The 20,444-nt window shown below is 47.7% G+C and overlaps 1 protein-coding gene across 1 annotated transcript in view; it reads right to left on the bottom strand.

Annotated features, from left to right (window-relative positions):
• The window catches only part of ZNF76 (zinc finger protein 76), a 233,896-nt gene that overhangs the window by 55,522 nt on the left and 157,930 nt on the right, over positions 1-20,444 (bottom strand). The window contains exon 10 of the mRNA XM_086923235.1: positions 19,970-20,200. Coding sequence (XP_086779361.1) covers positions 19,970-20,200 — 231 coding nt within the window. The remainder of the gene's footprint in view (positions 1-19,969; positions 20,201-20,444) is intronic.

Raw genomic sequence — 20,444 nt, 5'->3', positions numbered from 1 at the left:
GCGAGGAGTAACAGAACGAGGATCCAGGTTCCGCAACCATTACAAAATTTGGAGTATGACCTTAATACCTTCAATTCTAATAAATATTGCCTCAAATTTGGGGTTCTGACATCAGGACCTATTATTCTATAACGTGTGCACAGGACCTTGTATTGATCTGTTTAGTGTAGGCCTCCCTACACCACTGCAGGGGTTGTTTTGTTGTCTGGGTTTGTTTCCCCTGACCTGTTTCCACCGCTAACTGTGAATCAGAAGTCTAACTCAGAATCACAAACGCTTGAGCGCCAGATTTTCCTGTCCACTAATCCAAACCCGTCCTCCTCGTCTATCCCAGTTATTTCAATTGGGGTCAGGGGACTCAATCTGGGTGTCTTTTGTTTCGCCATATATATGCTATAAGCTTCGAGCCCCTAGCCTCTCATATTAAACAATCAGAGGATATACATTTAACCCAATTTAGAGCAGAAACCCATAAATTAGGTGCTCTTCGCTGATGATATTGCCTCATATTAGCAGACCTATCTCGACCCCTAGAAGGATTAATTATACAATTAAACTGCGAATGATTTGTGGGATACAAAATAAATAAAACAATCAGAAATTTTGAATTTAGGTGTACACACAGATCAAGTAAATATGTTGTGAAATAAATTCCCCTTTAGATGGTCTACACATACTGGATCTCAAATTATCCCTTGACCATAAATAAACTAAGCAGAACCTGAACACAGTGGAGCCCTCTATTCCCATCTTGGATGTGATGAATAAATATAATGAAAATGACTGTCCTTTATGGGGTACTCTACCTAGGTCAGGCGCCCCCACTCCAAGTGGAGAGGAATTCTTTGCAGCCCTACAAGACGCAATTAATAGATTTATATGGAGTGGTACCCAACCTAGAGTACCTATTAAATTGCTACACAGGAGCAAACAGGAAAGTTTGGCAATACCAGGCTTCAGATTATATTACATGGCAGCACAACTGAGGAGTGCAACAGAATGGTAAAAAGAGCAAAATAAATTCAATAGATCCGCATGGAGAGGGTAAGAATGACAAGGTCATATGGAATATAATTTGGCTATAAAGAACATACATACTGCAAAACAAATGATTTAGCCCTCCTACTAGAACAAAATTAAACATGTGGGACAACCGGACTAGAAGACAACATCTTACCTTTATCCAGCCATCGTACACCCCAGTCCAGTTTAACCAAGAATTTTCCCCAGCACTACAAGACCCCTTCGATAAATGGAATGAGGAGTGTATGTCGACTCATATCAGACATTTTTCATAAAAGGTAATTCCAATAATTTCTCCAATGTAAACTGGATTTTTGGCTGGAAGAAACTGAACAGTTGCATTATGCCAGCTCAGAGATTAGATACTGCATGTGGAATTCAGAGATACCTGCTTCTCCTGAAAAAACACTCTTTGAGAGGCTTCTTGTCAGTTTAATGCCCCCAAAAAGGTCATAACTCAAAAATATACAGAATATTATTAGAGTTAAAAACAAATCCTAAATGGGCCTTCCAAAAGCAAGACCTTAGACATATGGCCAAAGTGGACAGCTTTTGTAATTAAATCTAAACAATAATCATGGCTATTAGCTAGATGGGGGAGGAGCACAACATTTGTGAATGTTGTGGTTGTTTCCTTAGTTTTATTTTTTACTTTGGAAAATGTTTGCATTGGCATTGTGTCATACACGAACACCGCTGTCACACTTTGTAACTTGTCATGCCAATGTGAGCATTAATAAACAGTCTAAAAAAAATTAAAACATTTTATTTGATGGATGCTGGCAGGAGTCCAGGACCATAGAGCATTTCAAGAGAAAAAAAACAATAGAGGAAAGTAAATGGTTCCCACCAATCACACCAATAACGTTTGTGTTGGTAAAAAGCTTAAGCAGGAACAGTATAGAAAGTCACAACAGCGCATCAATGCATGCAGTCACATAAGGGGTTTGCCCAGTGAGCAAAGTTACCTTCCAAGTTGGACAGTTTAATGGTGCTTGCACTTCAGCTGTTGAGGGGACCAGTAGACTGTATCCAACTAGGAATTACTGAAAGACGATATGAAAATCAGTTTGTGGTGGTAAAATGGTTAGAACAGAATTAAAATGCTCTGGGTGGCAGAAGCTGCTTCTCAAGTGCCAACGTGGACACAAAGACACTGGACCTTTTCGCTTTTGTTTTTTCCAGAATAACCCAAGACTAGTGTGCAGTGACACCAAACCAAGGTTGAAAAGCATTCAATGGCTTAGACCAGGTTTCTGGGAACTCACAATGGCCAAGCTCATAAGAGATAGAAAAGTACTTGGAGACATGAGAATCTAGAGTTTGTGTCTTTTTATGGACTACTGTTCAAATTATGCCTTTCTTTTTCAATGGATCTGCAAATGCATTTGGGTTCTTGTGCAGTAAGATATTTGACCTCTGAGGAAGTTGTTTTGAACTTCCGATCTTACATACTTGCACAACCTTTGAGAGATGCCCACCGTAAACACATTTATTGCCTAGTAGGTGCCAGTACCTCTCCCTCTGTGTCACAACAAAGCAGAGGGATTTGAGCTAGCACAATCTTAGCTTCAAAGAACTTCTTGTGCAGATATCTCTATGCTTCAGGTCTTTTCACTCTGACTTCACTACCTAGACCTCAGCTTACTGACTGGCATTTAAAAGTAGGCAGGCATGGCATCATCAGCAGGCAAACTAATCCACTATCCATGGAGTAGACAAGGAGGTATGCAGGTTTAGTCCACAATGGATACCGATATAAAGGCCAACAGCTCTTCTGCTGCTTGGTAATGCAGAACTCATTTTCCAGAATCTGCTGCTACAATGATGAGCACACAGTCTGGCATTTTAGAAAGAAGCTATCCAGGCACCAATTCCAGCCTTTTACTATACTACCCTACAGAGCCTTTTGCTACAACATTAAGTCAAACGTCTGTAAAATGTGGTTTGTGGTATTCAAATTACTCACTACAATGCCTCTCATAGATGACTCAAGTGCTCATTTCCTGCTAGAGGTTCTATTCCTCCCTCTTTTTTGCATCAAAGGAAAAGTAACCTTCTAGTCAGAGCAGGACCATTACCTACAAAATGACTTAATCTCTTTGGGAACAGCACATTAGCAAGCCCTATTTGTAGGAAGCTGGCACTGTATTGCAAATGCTACTTACCAGTATGCATCTGTTCTTGGCATGTAGGGCTGCTGACATTCATATCTGTGCATAGATCGCCGCCTAGTGTTGGGTCCGGATGATTGCACATTGTTGTCCTGGAAGAGTCTTCGAAGTATCACGAGATAGGTGGCTCCTCCCCTGGACTACAGTGCGCATGGGCATCGCCTCCAGCCCCAGATTGTTTTTAGCCATTGGCAGAGATGGAGTGAACTATATGAGTGATGACCATGCTATGAGCATATATATATATATATATATATGAATACTGCAGCTGCTACAGGCGCCGGGGAGGCGGGCGGGCGATATGAATGTCAGCAGCCCTACATGCCAAGAACAGATGCATACTGGTAAGTAGCATTTGCAGTTCGAGGCATGTGGGCTGCTGAATTCATATCTGTGCATAGAATACATAGCAGTCCCCCTCTTATCGGCGGCCGCCCGTGCCAGCTGCAGCAGTTTGAAAAAGTGTTCTGAGAACAGCCTGACCAACAGCTGCCTGCTGTTTAGAGTGCACGTCTACATAGTAATGTTTAGTAAAAGTGTGTGTGGTAGACCATGTGGCTGCTCTACAAATATCCTCTAAGGGAATGTTCCCAAGGAAAGCCATAGAGGCCCCCAACTTTCTGGTGGAGTGGGCTCTCGGTGGAATAGTGAGAGTGCGTTTAACCTTAGCGTAACAGATCTGAATACATTTCACGATCCACCTAGCGATACCAGCTTTGGAAATAGCATTACCCTTGTGGTGCGAGGCAAATGCAACGAAAAGTTGCTTGGTCTTTCGAAAATCCTTTGTCCTGTCAATGTAGTACATTAGGGCTCTTTTAACATCAAGGGTGTGGAGCATCCGCTCCGCCAGCGACTCAGGGTTTTGAAAAAACACTGGCGCCTCAATTGTCTGGTTTATGTGGAATTGAGATACAACCTTGGGTAGAAATTTAGGGTTAGTGCGGAGCACCACCCTGTTAGCATGTACTTGGAAAAAGGGTTCTTGGATGGTGAGTGCCTGCAACTCACTAACCCTCCGTAGCGATGTAATTGCTACTAAGAAAGCCACCTTCCAAGTCAGAAACTGAAGCTCACAGGAGTGCAGTGGCTCAAAAGGAGGACCCACCAGTCTTGTAAGAACCACATTGAGGTTCCATTCAGGTGCTGGTGGTGTCCGTGGTGGAATGACTCTTTTGAGGCCTTCCAGGAATGCCTTGATAGCAGGAACCTTGAAAAGTGAAAGGTGTTGCCTATTCTGGAGGTATGCGGCCATAGCAGACAGGTGAATGCGGATGGAAGAATACGCCAAATTGCATTGGTACAGATGGAACAGATAACAAATGATGTTCTGAATGGAAGCGTCCAGCGGGTCAATGTCGTGGTTTACACAGTAAACGACAAAGCGCTTCCATTTAGCCGCATAACATGCTCTAGTAGTGGGCTTTCTTGCCTCCCGAATGATGTCCATGCAATCGGGGGAAGATTGAGGTAGCCAAACTCTAGGACTTCAGGAGCCAGATCGCCAGGTTGAGCTGTTGCGGATCTGGGTGCTGAATGTCGCCATGGCTCTGCGTCAGAAGGCTGGGTGTGAGATGAAGCCTTTGATGCGGTACCACGGAAAGTTCCAGAAACGTGGTGTACCATGGTTGGCGAGCCCACGTTGGAGCAACCAGGATGAGAGTCATCGAGTGCTGCCTGAGCTTGCGTGCCACCAGCGTTATCAGAGGTGTTGGGGGAAAAGCGTACGCAAATCTGCCTGACCAGTTCATCCACATCGCATTGCCCTGTGATTGCGGGTGTGGGAACCTGGCGGCGAAGCTTTGGCATTTTGCGTTCTCCCTTGTGGCGAACAGGTCTATCTCTGGATGACCCCACCTTTGGAAGTACGGTTGGAGTACTGATGGATGTATCTCCCACTCGTGCATTTGGTGGCTGTGCCTGCTGAGCAGGTCCGCCATCTGATTGTCCTTGCCTGGGAGATGCTCCGCCACAAGGAAGATGTTCCTCTGAATGGCCCACTTCCACATGCTCTGAGCCAGATGAGACAGCTGCGGAGAGTGTGTGCCTCCCTGCTTCTGGATATAGTACATGGCCGTCATGTTGTCCGTCCGGATCAACACGACCTTGTTTCACAGATGTACTTTGAATGCCTTCAAGGCCATGAAGATTGCCATCAGTTCCAACACATTGCTGTGCATCTTCCTCTGCTGTAGAGTCCATAGTCCCTGCACTGTGTAGTGGAGTACATGAGCTCCCCATCCCTGGAGAGAAGCGTCCGTCGTCAGGATAATCTGTGGCACAGGCTCCTGGAACGGTCGGCCCTTGCAAAGGTTTTGTGGATTCCACCAATGCAGAGAGTTGTACGCCCGACCGCTCACCAACACTAGGTCTGTTAGTTGCCCGTGAGCCTGAGTCCACTGACGTGCCAAGCACTCCTGGAGCGGATGCATATGTAGTCTCGCGTGTGGGACGATAGAGATGCAGGAGGCCATCATGCCTATCAACTGCATGAACACTTTCGCTGGAAGCGAGTGCTGAGGTCTGAATCGTTGGATCAGCGTCTGGATACTGGCGATTCTCACTGAAGACGGCTGCGCAGTGGCTGCCAGAGTGTCTATTGTCGCGCCCAGATACTGCCGTATATGGGCGGGTTGGAGATGGGATTTTGGGTAATTCAGCGAGAATCCCAGATCGTGCAGGAGATGAATGGTGCGCGACACTGTTGTTCTGACTTTGCTTGAATGAGCCAGTCGTCTAGATATGGATAAACGTGTATGTGCTGGCGTCGTAGGTGCGCCGCCACAGTCGCCAAGCATTTTGTAAAAACTCATGGCGCCGTGGTGACCCCGAAAGGCAGAACCCTGAACTGGTAGTGCTGGTCTTGAATTGTGAATCTGAGGTACTTCCTGTGTGAAGGATGCAGGGGAATGTGAAAGTATGCATCCTTGAGATCCAGCGTAGCCAGGAAGTCCCTGCTGCAACGTGAGCATATGGAAGTGCTCCAAAAGAATGTACCAGTTGAGGGGCCTGAGGTCCAGGATGGGCCTGAGTGATCCGTCCTTCTTGGGGATTAGAAAGTACCGAGAGTAAACTCCTGTACCCCTTTCCTGCAGTGGCACGAGCTCTATCGCCCCTTTTTGCAGCATGACTATGACTTCCTGCTGCAACAAGTGCAAGTGCTCGCCGGACATAGGACGGTTTCTTGGAGGTATGTTCGGTGGAGTGGAAGTAAGTTCCAGACAGTAACCGTACTGGATAAGAGATTTGACCCACCTGTCCGTGGTGATGGATTTCCACGCGGGCAGGAACTGCTGGAGTCTCCCCCCGACCGGTGTTGTGTGGTCGGGGGGCAGTGACAAGGCGTCACTGTTTGTTGGTGGTGGAGGACCTGGAGCTGTTGTTTCCACGTCCCCTGCCCTTGACGTTGTTGCCCCTGTAACCACCTCTACCCTTGTTGGTGTATGAGGTTTGGGTGTTGCTTTTATAGTACTGTGTGGATTGCGATGCCTGACCCCTTGAGGTGCCCCTGTTATTGGAGCGGCGAAAGGAACCACCCCGAAACTGCTGTGACTGGAGAGCCCCCATAGACTTGGCAGTGTCCATGTCTTTTTTCATTTTTTCAAGTGTTGCAATCACTTCAGGGCCAAACAGGTGGTCTGGATTAACTGTTTGATTTAAGATGGTTGTCTGAACGTCCGGTTTGAAGCCTGATATTCTAAGCCATGCGTGCCTACGCAGTAACACGCTAGTGTTTACAGCCCTGGAGGCAGTATCAGCCACGTCCAGCGCACACTTAATGGAAGCATTAGTGATTAGCTTCCCCTCCTGAATTAACATTTCTGCTGCCTCTTTGTACTGGTCAGGTAAGTGCTGTAGGAGTGTTTCTAGGGTGTCATAATGTGCCCTATCGTAGCGTGCGAGTAGGGCTTGCGTGTTTGAAATGCGCCAAATGTTAGCTGCCTGCGCAGCAATACGTTTGCCTGAGGCTTCAAAGATCTTTGATTCTTTGTCCGGGGGAGGAGCGTCACCCGTGGTCTGCGAGTTCGCCCGCTTGCGTGCGTTGGCTACAACCAAAGAATCCAGTGGCAAGTGTCCCTTGATGTACGTAGGATCCGTGGGCGCTGCCTTGTATTTCTTGTCAATCCGAGGATTGATTACTCGCGCCCGAGTGGGCTCCCTGAAGACCTCTGGCGCGTGCTTTAGCACTCCCTTGAGCATGGGCAATGTCTTGACTGACTTTTCAGCCACTGAGAAAGTGTCAAACAGAAAGTCGACATCCACTGGATCCGAATGGAGGTCGACATCATGATTGGCCGCAGCCCTCTCAATTAGGGCATTGAAGGCTGTAGAGTCCTCTGTAGGAGAAGTTTTTGCAGCAATGAGCTGCGGCTCAGGGCCTGACTGAGGGTCCTCAGGGTCGCCGCCAGCAGACCATGGCTCATTGACCTCCTCTGGATCCGAGTATGCAGGATAATTATACTCGTCCTCCTCATCTAGATCACCTTCCCCAGCGTTGGATTGAGTTGGTGAGAGTCCCAGATTTTGTGTGGATGCAGGCTCGATAGGGGCAGAAGTACCCGCAGAGTCCAACTTCTTCTTGAGTGGAATACGATAATGTTCTAACACCGGCTCCGGGGTAATTTTCCTCTTCAGGAGAGAGAGTTTGCCCGTGTTGGCGTCGATGACAACCTCTCGACGCTCTTCGTCCGCGAGTGGCTGGAGCCGAGGCTTCGACGCTACCAAGGATGCTTTAGGCGCCGACGCCATCTTAGAGGGCGCCCCGAGCCCGTGCTTTGGAGCGAAAGCCTTTGGTGTCGTCTTCGGCAGCAGCGTGAAATGGATCGGCGTCTGCGCCTTTGCCGGCTTCTGTGGAGGCTTCGGCACCACATTCTTCGGTCCGGGAGCCAAGATGTCCTTCCGAATACGTTGAAGGGACTCCGTCACCTTCTTGGTTAAGGCCGGCGAGGGCTGGACCGGCTCAAGCGAGTCGCCCGAGTCCGGAGTCGGGCCGGCGACCAAGGGCACGGTCTTCGGAGCCGACACATCACCGCCCTTGGCTTTGTCGACCGGAATCGGCGCAGCCAGAGCTTCGGGGTCGTCTTGACGAGTCTTCGAGGCTCTCTTCGGGTCGTCGACCTTCTTCGGCGCCGACGCGGCCCCGTCCGTCGTCTTCGCCTTCGGCTTCGACACCGGGTTCTTGGGGTCGGCCATTTTAGCACGGCTCTTGACGTCGGCAGCCATTTTGGATGTCGTAGGCGCTGAGCCCTTTGGAGCCTTCAGTTTCACCAAAGAGAGTTTCACTTTCGTTTTCGACACCGTAGGTGTGGACCCCGATGGCTTCACTACCGGGAGTGGCGCATCACAAATGTCCGCGGCCGGGCCCGTAGGCGAGGGCGTGGGACGAGTAGCAAGGTCTTGGGTAAGGCCCGAAGGCGATCCCTCGACCTGGGCCGTATAAAGGGGATTGACCCCTGAGTCAGTCTGAGGATGCTCCTCCTCCGAGCTATCCACGGTGGCAATGGCCCCGTCGTCGTCCCCTACCTCACCGACGACTTCTTCAAATTCCTCGTCCCCCGCGTCGTAGTTGTCATCCTCCGACGCCGGGCTGGAGTCCGAAACTTGTAGGACGGTGTCGTCATCAACGCCTTCCTCGAAGATGTTGTCTGGCGGGGGTGCCGATAACTGGGCCTGGAGCCTAGCGGCTCTACGAAGCTTGAGAGTCTTCTTGCACCGGAACTTTGAGCAGGCCATACACCTGGCCTCATCATGGTCCGGCGACAAACATTTGTTGCACACTGGGTGCACGTCGAGGTGTGAATATTTAGAGGTGCACACCGGGCACCTCTTAAACGGAGTTCGTTCCATGATGAGTAGTCTGGAGCGTCGTGTAGGCCCGTCCGCGCCGACAGCACGCGGAAGGGCAGCAAGTGTTCGGAGCCGAAGAATAACAAACCCGAACGATGACAGTACCGACGCAGATCCTAAAGACCTTTTGGTTTCAAGTTAGAAAAGTTAACCAACTATCGATTCCGACAGAGGGAACCGAAACACATCCGAACCCAATGGCGGAAAAAAACAATCGGGGGATGGAGGCGATGCCCATGCGCACTGTAGTCCAGGGGAGGAGCCACCTATCTCGTGATACTTCGAAGACTCTTCCAGGACAACAATGTGCAATCATCCGGACCCAACACTAGGCGGCGATCTATGCACAGATATGAATTCAGCAGCCCACATGCCTCGAACATACTTTTCCAAAGTAAGCTATAGTGTGCACAGAGTCCAGTAGATCCCCCAAGGCTTACAGGGGTAAAGGAAAATGCTACTACCAGTATGCATCTACCAGTGTGCATCTGTTCTTGGCATGTAGAGCTGCAGAGTTACACACTGTTGCATAGATCGCATCTAGTGTTGGGCCCAGATGTTTGCACTTGTTTTTGTCCTGAAAAGTCTTTGGTAGTCACTAGATAGGTGACTCCTCCTTTGGATCACATCGCGCATGGGCATTGGCTCCATCCTAAGATTGTTTTTCGCCAGCAGGGAAATGATCGAGCTTTGTAAGAAAAGAGGAAGGATGTCCATGTAAGTTGTATCTACTTAAGATAATACTAGCACAGATAAAGGTAGCCGGGGAGGTGGGTGGGCGTGTGTAACTCTGCAGCTCTGCATGCCAAGAACAGATGCATACTGGTAAGTAGCATTATCCGTTCGAGGCATATGAGCTGCAGATTGCACACTGTTGCATAGATTATATAGCAGTACCCCCTCTTAGCGGCGACCACCAGTATCTGTTGCAGTAGTTTGAAATAGTGTTTTGAGTACAGCCTGGTCCACAGTAGCTTGGTGTTTAGTCTGCACATCTACACAATAATGTTTTGTGAATGTGTGCGGTGTAGACCATCTAGCTGCTTTGCAGATATCATCTAAGGGAAAGTTCCCTAAAAATGCCATCGAAAGCCCGATCTTTCTTGTAGAGTTGGCTTTAGGAGGAACAGATAACGTACGTTTAGCTTTGTGGTAGCAAACTTGTATGCATTTGACACTCCACCTAGCTATCCCAGATTTTGATATGGGGTTGCCTTTGTGTGGTGGTGAGAAAGACACAAAGAGTTGTTTGGTATTACGAAAGGTTTGTGTTCTTTCCATGTAGTAAAGCAATGCTCTTTTGACATCTAAAGTATGAAGAGCTCTTTCTGCAACTATTTGCGGCTGCGAGAAAAATACAGGCAGTTCCACAGATTGATTGAGATGGAAGGGAGAAATGTCTTTAGGAAGGAATTTAGGATTAGTTCGGAGGACAACCTTATTATGATGCATCTGCAGAAAAGGTTCCTGAATGGTTAGTGCTTGTGGTTCACTAACTCGTCTTAGAGAGGCAATTGCTACTAGGAAAGCAACTTTCTGTGTTAAGAATTGTAGCTCACATTATGTAAAGTTTCAAAGGGAGGTCCCATTAACCTTGTGAGAACGATGTTTAAATTCCACACAGGTGAAGGTGCTGCTCAGGGAGGAATTATTCTTTTGAGGCCTTCCATAAAGGCTTTTATGGCAGGTACTCTGAAAAGTGATAGATGCGGTCTATTTTGTAGGTATGCTGCTATGGCGGCAAGATGCACTCTAGTACACGTGTAGGGTAAGTTACATATTTGGAGGTATAGTAAGTAGCCAATGATGTGTTGGCTAGACACATCTAGGGGATTGATGTTGTTGTTATGACAATACATTACAAAACGTTTCCACTTGGCTGCATAGCATGCCCTAATGGTGGGACATCTAACTTCTTTAATGACGTTCATGCAGTCTCGGGGAAGGTTAAGGTAACTGAATTCTAGGACCTTAGGAGCCAGATCGCAAGGTTGAGCTGAGCTGGGTCCGGGTGTCTGATGTCTCCATGTTTCTGGGTTAAGAGGCTTGGAGATAGGTACAACTTTTGGTGAGGTACTACAGAAAGTTGTAGCAATGTGGTGTACCACGGTTGTCTGGCTCAAGTTGGAGCAACTAGAATGAGAGTTAGGGAATGTTCCTGTAGTTTGCGCACCACTAGTGGGAGAGGTGGAAAAGCGTCTGCAAATCTGCCGGACCAGTTCATCCATATTGCATTGCCTTTGGACAGTGGGTGTGGATATCTGGCAGCGTAGCTTGGGCATTTGGCATTTTTGTGGGTGGCGAAGAGGTCTATGTGAGGTTGTCCCCACATCTGAAAGAACGGTTGAAGAACTTGTGGATGAAGTTCCCACTCTAAGATCTGTTGCGTCGGACGGCTCAACAGATCGGCTCTGGTGTTTTGTGCCCCATGAACATGTTGGGCTAAGAGGAAAACGTTCTGAGGTATAGCCCATCTCCATATGTTCTGAGCAAGCTGAGAGAGTTGTAGAGAGTGTGCCCCGCCTTGTTTTTGTATATAGTACATGGCTGTCATGTTGACCTGAGTACTAAGACAGCCTTGTCTGATTTTTGCTGTCGGAAAGCTTTTAAGGCTAGGAATATGGCTAGTAACTCCATGTGGTTGATGTGGAGTAACTTTTGTTGTAATGTCCATCTGCACTGCATGGTGTGTTGCAGTAGGTGAGCTCCCCATCCGGAGAGTGATGCATCGGCTGTCATGGCTATTTGAGGAACCGGCTCTAGGAATGGTCGCCCTTTAGAAAGGTTTTTAGTGTTCCACCACTGCAGAGAGTACAACCGTTCACCAACACTAGGACCCGCTGGAGTGTGACCTTGAGCCTGGTTCCATTGGCGTGCTAAGCACTCTTGAAGGGGACGTATCTGGAGTCTTGCGTGAGGCACTATGAATATGCAAGAGGCCATCATCCCTATGAGTTGCATGAACACTCGAGCTCGAAGTGTGTGTTCCGGTTGAAATTTTCTTAGAAGAGCTTGCATGTTTGCTATTCTGACAGGAGAGGGATAAGCTAGTGCTTTTGAGGTGTTTATTGTGGCACTGAGGTATTGTTGTATTTGGGACGGTTGCAGATGGGACTTGGTGTGGGTTACTGTGAACCCCAAGTCGTGGAGTAATTGGATTGTTGCGCAAGTGTGTTGTACACACTGGCTGTATGAGCTGGCTTTTATGAGCCAGTCCTCGAGATATGGGAAGATGTGAATTTGCTGTCTTCTTAAGTGTGCTGCCATCACCGCTAGGCACTTGAAAAACACTTGTGGTGCTGTTGTGACTCCGAATGGGAGTACTTTGAATTAATAATGCTGACCGTCCACTACAAATCTGAGATACTTCCTGTTAGCGGTGTGAATGGGAATGTGGAAATAGGCGTCCTTGAGTTCTAGGGTAGCAAGGAAGTAGTTTTGTGAAAACAGAGAAAGGACCTGCTGGAGTGTGACCATGTGGTAGTGGTCTGACTGTATGTATAGGTTTAGGGTCTGAGGTCTAGAATAGGTCTTAGAGAGACGTCCTTCTTTGGGATAAGAAAGTACAGGGAGTAAACTACCTTGTTTTGTTGGTGCAGGGGAACTGGTTCTATTGCACTTTTTTCTAAGAGGGATATTAACTCCTGCTTTAGCAGTAACACGTTCTTGTAACATTGGACGCTGTTTGGGTGGTATGTTTGGGGGGGGGGTAGATGTTAGTTCAAGACAGTAACCCGATTGAATTATTTGTCGCACCCACCTGTCTGATGTGATGTTGGTCCAGAAAGGAAGGAATTGTTGTAGTCTTCCCCCAACTGGAGTGGAATGGTGTGGGGGAAGTGGAGGGAAGTCATTGGGTAGGTGTAGATGCAGAGCGGGAGTTGTTAGTTTTGCCTCTGCCTTTGTTATTGTTACCACTGTAACCACCTCTTTGGTAGCCTCTAGTGAAGTAGGATTGGGTAGGGGTTTTGTAAGAAGTGGAGGGGTTATCTGAGGAGTAGCCTCTGGTGGTGCTTCTGTAGGATGAGCGACAAAAAGAGCATCTGGGAGCTTGCGACTGAAAGGCTTCCATAGATTTAGCGGTGTTGGTATCCTTTTTCATTTTCTCAATGGATACGTCAACATTAGGGCAAAATAGGTGTTGCTCATCGAATGGAACTCTGGACTTCAGGTTTGAAACCTGCAATACGTAGCCAGGCATGCCTACATAAAAGGATACTGGTGTTAATTGCCCTTGAAGCAGTATCTGCCGCATCTAACGCACAACGGATGGAGGTATTGGTGATAGTTTTACCTTCTTGTACAAGTTCATTGGCCCTATTTTTATATTTTTCTGGGAGATGCTGCATTATGGATTCCAGCTCATCATAATGTGCACTGTCGTACCTTGCTAACAGTGCTTGAGTATTGGTGATGCGCCATATGTTTGCTGCCTTTGACGCTGTTCGTTTGCCAGAGGCGTCCAGGAGTTCAGACTCCTTATCTGGTGGGGGGGCCTCACCTGATGTTTGGGAATTGGCCCTTTTTCGCGCATTGGAGACTACAAGGGAGTCTAGTGGTATGGGCCTTTAATGTAGACTGGATCTGTAGGGGCAGCCTTATACTTTTTCTTGATCTGGGGGTCGAGGACTCGATCCCTGACTGGATCTTTAAATACCTCTGGTGCATGCTTAACCCCTTGAATGCTGGGGCTATTCCCCTGCTTGGCTAGGGGGCGGGTGTGCGCACAGCGCCCCCCTGCTCATGACGAGCTCAGCTCGTCATGAGCCACAGTGCTCCGGTGCTCATGACAAGCTGAGCTCGTCACGACCACGCCCGTTTAATAGAACGCTCAGCACAGCAGGGGAATTATCCCAGCGTGTGAACGTTCCACGGGCCATGACGAGCTCAGCTCGTCATGAGCACCGGAGCACCATGGCTCATGTCGAGCTGAGCTAGTCATGAGCATGGGATGGGTTAAAGACCCCCTTAAGCAAGGGTAGAATTGAGGTGGACTTTTGTGTGGTGTCAAAAGTGTCCATGAGAAAATCTTCCTCCACGGGGTCTGTGTGTAGGTTAACCCCATGGTATTGGGCAGCTCTATGGACGAGTTGGTTAAAGCCCATAGTGTCCTCTAGGGGCGGAAGGCCTGGAGGGGTATATGTCATCCTGACGAACATTGGGGACGTCTGGGTGCTATAATCATCCCATGGGTCAGGGAAGTCAAGAGGACTAGGATTCCCTAGTAGTTCATTGTCCGCACCTCCCCCTGTATCATCAGAGGTGTTATCCACATAATCATCATCTTCTACTTGAGTAGGGGATGGTGTAGGAGAGTGATGTGGTGGGGGATGGGGGGGGAGGAGGAGAAGGAGAAGGAGAAGGGATTCTTAAGGGAGAGATTGCAATGTCTCACTTTTTAGGATGAGGAGCCGGTGCAGGCGCATCTAGTGGTCTTTTCTTGGAGCTGAGAGCCAATTGACCAGTTTTAGGATCTTTCACAAGAGCTTTTTGGGTAGGATCTGGTTGAAATAGTTGTTCTGTATAAGGTAGATCCTTCGGTGTCGAGGTCTTTATTTCCGGAGGCTTTTTCGGCACCGACTCAATAGCTGGTCTAGGTTCTTTTGGCTTCAAACCGTGACCTTTTGCAGTTTCTTTGGCCAGTGGAACGTGTTGTTTCCTCGGTTCCGAGGCCTTTTTCGGCTCAGACGCATGGGAGTTGGGCCCTTAGGTGGCAGTTTTTTGCTCGGCTCAGAGTGTGTTTTCAGTGTCGATGAGCCCGTGCTAGTCATTGGCGCCGAGTGCTTGGATGTGGAAGTAGCGCTCAGCATAGATGAGGAAGAGGGTGGCTTCTTTTTCGGTGCCCGTAGGTGTGTGTCGGTACCGGGGGTAGGCAGACTCTAGCCCGAGTCGCCTGAAGGCTTAGTAGGCTTCTTTACCAAGTCCGAAGGCAGGGCATGGGAAGCAGTCTCTCGGTGTGCATCTGGGCCCGAAGGCGAAGGTGTGACCGAAGCCTTTTTCGAGGATGTCGAGGAAGGGTCGGGGTTGACGTGTGTACTCACGACTTGCTGGGCCGGAGTGATTTCCTCAAAGTCTGAGTCCTCGGCTTCGGAGTAGCGGACGATGCCTTTATAGAAGATCTCGTTGGGGATCGAAGATGACAAGCGAGCCATGATCCTTCAAGCTAGTCGACAATCTCGAATTGTCTTTTTGGAACGGAAGGAGGCGCAAGCTGAACAGTCCCTGGCCGCGTGCTCTGGTGAGAGGCAAAGGTTGCACACCTCATGGAGATCGGTGAGGGGAAACTTCGACCCATATTGAGGACATTTCTTGAATGGCGTCCTTTCCATGAGCCAGAAGATAAGGCCCAGGTAGGGCCGAAGGCCTTTGTCGACGACCGGAATCGAAGACTTCGAAGTTCTTGAGACTCGCGTCGATAGGGGAACGCGTTCAAGACAATACAGTTGAAACGGGTGAAGGATTGCACGCCGAAAGAATCTATTCCAAACCGGAGCACAGGAAACACATCCGATCCCGATGGCGGAAAAAAACAATCAAAGGATGGAGCAGATGCCCATGTGCAATGTGATCCAAAGGAGGAGTCACCTATCTCGTGACTTCCAAAGATTTTTCAGGACAAAAACAAGTGCAAACATCCAAGCCAAACACTAGATGCGATCTATGCACAGTGTGTACATTGCAGCTCATATACCTCGAACACTAGATAATACGTTACTTTCTATTTGTGGTAGTGTGGGCGAGCAGTAGGGCTTCATCAGAGGGTAGTCTTAAGCATTTATTGTACACACTCAGGCAAGAAATGTCACACACTCAAAGATTGAACTCAGATCAATTGTTTGTATTAAAAATAATTCTTTAGTTGTATTTTATTTTTAGAACCAAGCAGGACTTGGTATACGGTAAATAGAATTGCACTTTGCAGACAGATTGATCAACAAGCAAGCTGGATGAGAATGGATTTTGTTACAGGTTTGTAAAATATTTAAATACAGTTGAAATTACTTTAGGATTACTTTTGATTACTTTTTAGAGTACTTTTTTGGATTACTTTTTCTACTCAGTGTGATATGCCTAGATATCACACTGGGACATTTCCTAGATAAAAGGGAAGTAAAACAGTTTTCATAAAACCACAGTTTCTTATGTTTCCATATAAACACCCTCAACATGCATCTTTCAGAGAAAAACAGTCAATGCAATCCTAAGGAGAAAAATGAGGTTATCGGTTAAAAGTTAAGTAAATGGTTTTGAGGGTAACGTTTCTGGGATTAGAACAAGAGTTTCGCCGCGGTCAAGGATGCACTCAAAAAGCACCCTCAGCAGCACTAGGGCGGGCAGGTGCAGAGTGCTGAGGCCCAATGTTAGACTATGGGGTTAGATGCAGGGGTGCCTTTTGAAGTTGGATTTCACCTTACCGGGTCACTCGCAGTTGGGGTGGTCTCTGTGCAGAGGCTGCAGGTGACATTTGGAGTTCTACAGTGGTCAACCCACAATGGCCTAGGATTCTGGCATGCTGGGAGACATCGCTGGGATCGGTGGGCCACTCTGACTCGGGCCGTAGGAGACGGGTGCAGCGGTGGCTTCAGGTGTTGTGTTTCTTTGTATTCAGCAGGTTTGGAGTCTTTCTTTGGAGTTTCTTTTGAACAGAGCTGCTGTTCACAGGAGATCTGGTCTTTATTGAAGGCAGTCAGTCCCTCCCAGGGGTTCTGGAAGTTGCTGGCTGCAGGACAAGGTGGATTTTGGCACATGATCTCTGGAAACTTCAGACGAGCCGGTGGGGCTGGGGCCAAGTCAGTTCTTCTCTGTGTCTCCTCTGCTGTTTGTCTTCTTTCGTCCTTCTTCGTAGGTTGCAGGAATCTGCCTTCTGGGTTCAGAACGGTCACCTAAATACTATACTTATGATTTCTGGAAAGAAGTTTCTAGGTAGAGGGCTACTGACCTTAGGGTGACTACGCCCTTGGTGTGCTCACCCCACATGGGGGAGTGGGTACAATCCATAATCCTGATTGGAGAGTGCCTGCCATCGGCAAGATGCCAGGCACTTAAGAGTGGGATTCACCTTGCCTTCCCCACCTGAGGGGTGGGATTGGCAGAGGTGGGCACACCTTCTGGGCTGTTCTAATTTTTCCCGCCTGTCTTCCCGCCAAAAAGGAGTTGAAGCAGGAAGGGGGCCTGTTCATGATAGAATGAGAGGGTGGGGGTGGCGTTGCAAAGAAGGCAAGGCTTTTGAAGGTCCCCTGCCACAGATTACTCTTCCTGACTTGGGGGAGGTGTGAACACCTCCTCCCAAGAAAGGTTTTTATTCTGGGCTCTCGAAGTGAAGGCTCCCACCCCAGTGGTCCAGAAACTTGCCATGTGGTGGCTGGCTGATGTTTACCAGTCAGGGAACCCACCAGAGGCTGGTTGTTTTTCAGGAGGCATATCTAAGGTGCCCTCTGAGTGCATTGTATAATAAATTCCACAATGGCATCAATGTGGTTTATTATGCTGAAAGGTTTGCTACCAAACTTTCCAGAATTCAGTAAAGCCATTATGGTGCTGTGGAGTTCGTGGTGACACACTCCCAGATCCTATAGCCCTCATGGCATTACTGCACTTACAATGTCTACGAATGGACTTAGACACCTAAGGGGTACAGTGCTCATGCAACTGTACACTCACCAGTGGTACAGTGCACCCAGCTAGAGGGGTGTCTTACCTATACCATACACAGTAATCAGAAAGTTCCACCTCGAAGAGGGTCAGTGTGTATCCTGTTGTTTATGGAATACACACAATGTGTTAAAATACCCCTCACACACCAAAAGGGCCCTTGGTGTCATGCTTCATCATCGGGGTCTTCCCGCCCGGCTGCCGGACGGGGCAGTGCTGCGACAAGCGACTACGCTGGAGCACCTTTTAAATGTGGGTGCTATGAGTGAATTTGAGTGAGTGTCAGTGGGGTCAGGGGTGATGAAAAAGTGATGTTTAAAAAAATACCTGGCCTAGTGATAGAAGCCACGAACGGAGGAGGAAGCACAACGAGGCTGGGGGTTGATTGGACCCTCAAATACCCTTCGGTCTAGAGTTGGCTCATGGGGCATTGTTCCTCACCTTGCTAAGCATACTACATCAGTATCTTAGCATTAGCAAGGGAAGTGTATTAATATAAATTGTATATCTATACACATTGATAAATAAGATCACCACCACACTTTTTTGTACATACAGTTTATTGTGGAGAAACATTAGTGAGTGACAGGGGGATCTGACCCCGATCCTGACGAAGGGGCATAGCGCCCCGAAACATGTTGACCCGCACAGGAAAGTAAGCCCATTAACCCGCTTAATCTTTCCGATACCACCTTTTTTTAATAATACCAGCCAGTGTTTATTAAATAGTTTTTTCTATCACTAGGCCAGGTATTTTTTTAAACATCACTTTTTCATCACCCCTGACCCCGCTGACACTCACTCAAATTCACTCACATAGCACCCACATTTAAAAGGTGCTCCAGCGTAGTCGCTTGTCGCAGCACTGCCCCGTCCGGCAGCCGGGCGGGAAGACCCCGATGATGAAGCATGACACCAAGGGCCCTTTTGGTGTGTGAGGGGTATTTTAACACATTGTGTGTATTCCATAAACAACAGGATACACACTGACCCTCTTCGAGGTGGACCTTTCTGATTACTGTTACTTTCGCAAGAGGAGGACGTGCCCACCTCGGTGCCACACAGCACCACCTCTTCCTCCCCCCCTTTGATTTCCCTTACCTATACCATAGGCAGGGGGTTGCAGGCATGGAACACAGGTATGTGTGCCATGAATACTTCACTTTTCTCTGCTCCAAAACACACAGCCTACAATGGCAGTGTGTATATGTTAAGGTACAGGAACTCTAAGGGTGGCACAATATGTGCTGCAGCCCTTAGAGGTCTTCCCTGGTCATAATGCCCTTTGTGCCCATGGTACATTTTACAAGGGACTTACATATGGCCAGAGAGGTGCCAATTGGGGGTACGAAGGTAAAGTTTTGGGAAATAACCTGATTAGCAGGAATCCAGGGCATATCAAGTCAAAGAGCATCAGAAATCTGGCAAAAAGTGTGGGGGGTTACTGCAACAGAAACCCACTTTCCTATACTACTCCTTAGGATTTTAATGGTGTTTACTTGGTTTAATATGAGATGGCGGGAAAGTATCAGTCAATGTAGCACGTTGATGGGGGTTCCCTGGTTTAATATGGCATGGCAGGAAGGTATTGGGCAAGTTAATGTTAAGATAGCGCTATTCAATATGGTCACACCCAAAGGACTATGGATTAGCCAGGCCAGTTTCACTTTAATTACTTGTTAAAAATAGCTTAGGGAAAGGATTAAAGTAAGTAGGTCCTGCCACTTGGGAAGTCTTCAAATATACTTTTCTCATCTTTTAGAGAGGATTAACATGCTTATACTCCATCTCGAATATGAAAGCAAACCCAGCAGAATGACAGGCAAGGCTCATGACGAAAAATGAAGAGGTCAAGTTAGAATGAAAAGAACGTTTCCAGGCATCTTCCCTCATGGACAGGGAATCTTTTCGAAGATATTATCTAAATAAATGGTATCCTCATGTAAATACCACCATTTGTGGCATGCATTAGGCTGCATTCATGCCACAGTGAAGTCTGTATTGAAGTAAATCGTTTGTCTATTCAAACAGATGCATAAAAGCTGGAGAAAACAATAGAGGCTTCAAAAGAGGTCAGACACAAGATGCAGGAAAAGTAAAAGGATACAGTCTCGCACCAAGTACAAAAAATAATGTCTTTCAGTGGCAGGGCCAACAGCTGTCCCCCATCCATAACACAGACCATGACCCCTTTTCAATGCTCATTCATTCCCAACACAGGGTCCCCTGCACTCATTTACTCCCAGGTTCTACTACCTTGGCCCCCACAGTACCTTCCATTTGCTGCTCGAACAAGGCCTGCTCGCTCTCCTCCGTTGCTTCCAGTTCCCCATGCGTGCTGCGTTTATGCGTGGCCAGTGTAGACGTCTGTCGGTAGGTCTTGCCGCAGTAGCTACAGGTGTAGGGCTTGCAGTGGGTGTGAACAACGTGATGCTTGTACAAACTAGAATATTCTGTGAATCGCTTACCACAGCCAGGGATGGTGCACAGGTATGGCTTTTCTCCTGTACGTGGCACAAAAAAGGCTATCATGAGCTACCTCACACATCCTTCAGATTTACATGTTACTTAAAGCAATGTACAATATTTTCCATGAACAGGGATGCATCTATTGCAGTCAAGAATCCCATTTCTATTTTAATATAAAATACTCAATTCCAACTCTCTCTTTCTAACATAGGTTAAGTATTACTCTCACAGTGACCTGTAGTTCAATGCCCTCTTGCACAACTTTTACCAATCTACGGT

The sequence above is a fragment of the Lissotriton vulgaris genome, chromosome 5 (assembly GCF_964263255.1).
Source record: "Lissotriton vulgaris chromosome 5, aLisVul1.2, whole genome shotgun sequence".
Classification (NCBI taxonomy): domain Eukaryota; kingdom Metazoa; phylum Chordata; class Amphibia; order Caudata; family Salamandridae; genus Lissotriton; species Lissotriton vulgaris.
The sequence above is the reverse complement of the archived record's forward strand: the minus strand, read 5'-3'. Positions and strand labels throughout refer to the sequence as shown.